Source organism: Diceros bicornis, chromosome 5 (genome assembly GCF_020826845.1).
Source record: "Diceros bicornis minor isolate mBicDic1 chromosome 5, mDicBic1.mat.cur, whole genome shotgun sequence".
In the NCBI taxonomy this organism is placed as follows: domain Eukaryota; kingdom Metazoa; phylum Chordata; class Mammalia; order Perissodactyla; family Rhinocerotidae; genus Diceros; species Diceros bicornis.
The window spans coordinates 26384460-26390256 of record NC_080744.1 but is presented as its reverse complement, the minus strand read 5'-3'; the positions used below and the strand labels follow the sequence as shown (position 1 = coordinate 26390256).

At 36.9% G+C, this 5797-nt stretch overlaps 1 gene segment (V, D, J or C); it reads left to right on the top strand.

Annotated features, from left to right (window-relative positions):
• The first annotated feature begins 2829 nt into the window (after window positions 1-2829).
• On the top strand, window positions 2830-3451 carry LOC131405471 (T cell receptor alpha variable 23/delta variable 6-like). The segment is given in 2 exon segments: window positions 2830-2921; window positions 3066-3451. Coding segments are annotated over 2 exon segments (438 nt in total).
• The last annotated feature ends 2346 nt before the right edge of the window (window positions 3452-5797 follow it).

Below are 5797 nucleotides of genomic sequence, written 5' to 3'. Positions count from 1 at the left end.
CTTTTTCAAATCACTTATGGATTACTTTTAGGGTGACTGTTTCCACATAGCAACAAGATTCTTCATTGCATTAAGAATATGTCATTAAGAAAAATCACAATAAAAGATAAGTTATCCAGTTTACAAATGGACAAAATATTTGAGCAAAGTCTTTATAAAAGATAGGTGAATGATCAATACATATATAAAAATATGCTGTACATCAGATGTTAACAAAATATGGTCCACAAACCAAATCCTGCCAGCCACCTATTTTTGTAAATTAAGTTTTAATTACAATGAAACTCAGAAATGATCTTTTATTATCAATGGCTTCTTTCATGCTACCATGGCAGAGTTGAATAGTTGTAACAGAGACTGAATGGCCTGCAAAGCCCAAAATATTTACTATTCAACCCTTTATGGAAAAAAGTTTTCCAACCTTTTTTCTACACCATTAGTCATCAAGGAAACACAAGTTAATACTGAGAAGAGATCACTACATTTTCATTATGTTGGCTAAAAATGAAAAGTTGACTACGTCAAGTGTTAGCAAAACTGTAGAGCAACTGTTTAATTTAGAATCCATTTAAGGACATATTCTCTTCGGTGTGAGGGCTCTCCTTGATCTGATGTTGACATTTTGGAGGAAGGACAACCTCATGCAGTGACTCAGCCTGAGGGTGAATTTCTGCCTTTGAAGAGACTTTGGGGCAGGTGAGGTGCTACCATGAATATTTCAGGAGCCGCATTCTCTCTTGGTATGCCCAGCGTCCCAACCAAGGCATCCAGATCTGCCGGAGACACACTTTAGCAAAGAACAGCAAAGGTTTCATAGGCGGTTTCAACAAGGGCAAAATCTCCTTTCTTCTGAAGAAATCATTGGCTCACAAAGAAAACTCAGCCACTTATTTCAGTGCTCTGATTGTTGCAGGGGTTGCTGAACATGAACTGTTAAGAAGCTGTAGAAAATTGTTCAGTGTAAGTTCTCTATGTGACCACAAAGGGGCAATGCTACTTCAGAGAAGATTAACATGTGTCCCACATACACATGTGCATCAAGTAGCCAGAAATTATCCTTCAAATATCTAGTGATTATCTTCAACTTTGCTTCAAATTATATCTATCAATCATCTGTGTATGTAGGTGTGCATCTATGTGTCTATCTATCCTTCTACCTAAATAGTATCTGTGTTTATTCTAGTCTAATAGTTTGAAAAATATGACTTTGGAAATCAACACTTTGAATAATATGTGCTGTCCTTCAAGGTCAGCGGCACGTTTGCTTTTTTAATATAAATTTATAATGTTTTCACCCACATACAGCCCAACCTCCAACTTCACTGAGTTAATCTATGCTCAGAATTCTCTTATCACATTCTTTTTACTGGGAAATCTACTGATGGTGTAAGTCCCAGTTCAAGCATCTCCTCCACCAGAACCTGTCTCTGACTGGGCCCAGAAGCAGAGTTCATTACTCTTTTCTTTGTCACATCATATAGATACACAGTTCTCTTTGGTAGGTTTTATCTGGCTGTACTTGAGTATTGGGACTCAGTTGACTGAAGATTAGGACTGTCTCTTTCATGAACGAGACCCAAGTATTCCGCATTTAGCAGGCACACAATAGGCACTTGGTAAATATATACTGAAGATATGCACTAATAAATGAATAAATGAAAAAGAAAACACAGCAAAAATTCAACAAACAATAAAAAAATCCCCTCAGAGTACTGGACTAGAGTAGGATTAGATTGTAGATTGAGGAATGGGGACTCTTACCATTGTCTGGGATGGTGTTTTCCTTTGACTGGATTTAAGATGACATCAAGTGCAGATACAACAAAATTCTCTCTGTGCCTCAGGAAAAAAATGTGATTTTATTTATTTTACCTTCTGTTATTTATAATGCAGATCGCTCCTATTTTTAGGGCGGACTTTGGGATTTATCTTCAATCTCTGTGTCTATGTCCTGCTGTGTTAACATCAAAAGCCACATTAATTCTTCCTATTTTCATATTTCACCGATGAAGACAAAGTGTGAAAAATATATTAAATATTTGTTTAAGCACAGCATGAGAGCTACCAAGAATGCTGCATTACTGGATGGTCCTATCTTCTGAAGTTTGCAGATTTTTTTCCATCCTCTCTTATCCATTTGGAGATCGAAGCTCCTCCAGAACAGATAATTCCAGTACTTCCCAATATATTTTCCCTAAGTATATTCCTAGAAATATTTAACTTAGCTGATTTGTGTTTTAGAAGGAATATAACGAAATTGAAGTTTAATTGTCTTCTATTATTTCTTAGGGTTATGTAAAATATAAACACATCTGAAAAACTGTAATAAAATTAAAGTTTCCTTAGAGCAGAGGGAACATATATTCTCTGTGTTCTGATCCCAGACCCTAGTTTGTGATGGGATATTATGCCCTTTGTGTGATCTTAATAGACTTTAATTAGTATTTGTAATAAAAAAAGAAATGCCCCTATACACGCTCATCTTATGGCTTCATGCGAGTCCCTCTTTCCCCATCATAAAATAATGTAATCTCTATTGACATGTGAAGATGTCCTAGTGTATGATTTTTAACATGCTAGGTGTGAGGAAAAGGAAAAGGGCCTTGGGGAAGAGAAATTCTAAACTGATCCTTATCCATGTATAAAGAGAGGATTTCTGATTCCCAATGAAAGAATTTTCAGCAATTCTAAGTCAGGGCAAAATGGGGAAGTGCTTCCTTTGAAAGAAAGAGCTTTAACTGAAAGGACTTGTGAAAGGGTGGGGACTGTTGAAAGACTTAAAGCAGGTGTGAACTTACAGTCAGAGTTCCAGCTGGCTGAGAAGACCAGAAGACATCTGAGTTGTCACTGAGCTTCGGTGCCAGGAGGAATGGACAAGATCCTGGGAGCATCAGGTTTAATTCTATGGCTTCAACTGGGCTGTGAGTTGTGGAGGAGAAACCCCAGGATATGTCGTTAACTTGGGGGGATGAGAAAATTGGGGTACGGACAAACTCATGCAGGTAGAAACTTTAAGCAGGAAATATAAATGTAGGGGCTTAATGACTTTTTATCTTTTTAAGCAGGGGTGAGTGGCCAACAGAAGGAAAAAAGTGACCAGCAGCAGGTGAAACAGAGCCCTCAGTCTTTGACAGTCCAGGAAGGAGAGATTTCAATTCTGAACTGCACTTATGAGAACAGTGCATTTGACTATTTCCCATGGTACCGGCAATACCCTGGTGAAGGCCCTGCGTTCCTGATAGCCATACGGTCAGTTGGGAAGGAACAGAAAGATGGAAGATTCACAGTTTTCTTCAGTAAAAGTTCCAAACACTTCTCATTGACCATCACGGCTTCCCAGCCTGGAGACTCAGCCACCTACTTCTGTGCAGCAAGTGCACAGTGCTCTCCAGACACCTGCAGCCTGTACCCAAACCTGCAGCTGAGACTCCAGCCAGACCCTACCGTGTAGATGAAATATTCACACACACACACAATCTGTTTGGCCAAAAAAAGTCTTAATACACTTAAAAGAACTGAAATTACACAGAATTTATTCTCTGACCAAAACGGATCGATTTAGAAAATCAATTGCAAAAAGATGTCTCTGAAAACTCCCAGATATTTGGAATTTAAGCACTAAAGTCTAAAATAACCCATAGGTCAAAGAAGAAATTACCATGGCTATTAGAAAGTATTTTTAAAGAAAATATAATGAAAATACATACATCTAGAGATACATAGGATGTAGCTAAAATAGTACATAGAAAGTAATTTGTCATTTTATTTTATTTTATTTATTTTTGTGTGTGTGAGGAAGATCAGCGCTGAGCTAACATCCATGCCAATCCTCCTCTTTTTGCTGAGGGAGAGTGGCCCTGGGCTAACATCTGTGCCCATCTTCCTCTACTTTATATGGGACGCTGCCACAGCATGGCTTGACAAGCGGTGCATCGGTGCGCGCCCGGGATCCGAAGCCAGGCTTCCAGCAGCAGAGCGTGCACACCTAACCGCTATGCCATGGCGCTGGCCTCGAAATCTGTCATTTTGAATACTTGTATTACTGAAGAAGAAAGGTTGAAAAATGATGATCTAGGCTTTGAACAAAAGAAGATAGAAAAAGAACAAGCTAAACTCAAAGTAAGCTTAAAGAAGGAAATAATAAGAGTCAAATTGATGAAACAGAAAACAAACAACAGAGATAATCAACAAATGACAAAGTTCATTTTCTTAAAACAATTTATAAAACTGATATAATCCTAACTAGAATTATCAAAGGAAAAAGAGAGAAAGAGGAAAGAAAAAGAAAGCCACACTACAGATTCTACAACATAAAAAGGATAATAAAAGAATATCATTAACATTTCTATGCCACTGAGTCAGAGTATAAGCCAGACCCACACAAGTGGGGGCAACTGATTTTTTGACAAAGGTGCAAAAGCAATTCAATGGAGGAAAGATAGTCTTAGCAACAAACGGTGTGCGGACAATAAGATATTCACAGGCAAATAATTAAACCTTGACCTAAATTTCACAACTTATACAAAAATTTGAGGAAAGTCTCAAAATGGATCATACAGCTAAGTGTAAAATGGAAAACTATAAATCTTTTAGAAGAAAATGTCAGAAAATTTTCATGACCTAGGGTTTTGTGAAGAAATTTTTGACATGACACCAAAAAGTACAATCTTAAAAAAATAAATAACTTAGATTTCCTCAAAATTAAAAATGTTTGCTCTGTGAAACACGCTGTTAAGAGAATGAAGAAGACAAACCACAGGTTGGCAGGAAATATTTGCAAAAAGCTTTTGCGTCAAAGGACTGGTATTCAGAATATACAGAACTCTCTAAACTCAACAGGAAGAAAACAAACAATCTAATTAAAAAATGAACAACTCAGATAGACACTTCACCAGTGAGGGTTTGTGGCAGTGAAATAAGTATATAAATAAGCTTCTGAACAGATGTTCAACATCATTAGCCATTAGGGAAATGCAAATTACAGCCACAATGAAGTACCACTCCACGTCTATCAGAATGGCTAAAATAAAAAATCCTGACAATACCAAGTTCTGGAAAGCATGCAGAAAAATTGGATCACTCATACGTTGCTGGTGGGTGAGTGGTCCAGTCACACTGGAGAACAGTTCAGCAGTTTCACATAAAGTTGAACATTCACTTACTTTACTGCTGGGTACTCATGCTAGATAAATGTAAACTTATGTTCACTTATAGTGAACTTATATAAAACTTGTAGTGGTTACTACTTTAGAAACAGAAGAAAGAACAGGGGTTACACTTTCAGTTTGTAATGTTTGAGAGAAAGAGTGAGAGAGAGAGTTGGGTTGTCTGTAGAAAACACAGCAAAATTAAATTCTCATTGCTGGGGGGCAAAGGTGTCTGCTAAATAATATTTTTGTACTTTTCCACGTGATAATTATTTAATAAATTAAAAAAATAAATTTTTAAAATGAATAGAACATACCACTGTTTTTACTAGTTCAACCATTTCATAGAATGGAGAATGGAACCCTTATTATTTACAACTTTGACAAGTGTAATCCCAATAGACCACATAAATGCCAATAAAAATGTCACCAGAAGATATTGTAATTTGTTTATGAATTAAAGGGTGTTCAACCTGAAATAAACAACCCAGAGACTTCCTCCCCCAGTCCGCAATGTACACGTTTTTCAATACACAGAAAGTGAAAAAAATAATCATATCAATCGGGTTAGCAATGATAGACATGACCACTAGATGTCACTATATGTTAGAACCAATAAATGAATTCGGTAATGTTGGAAGATACAAAAT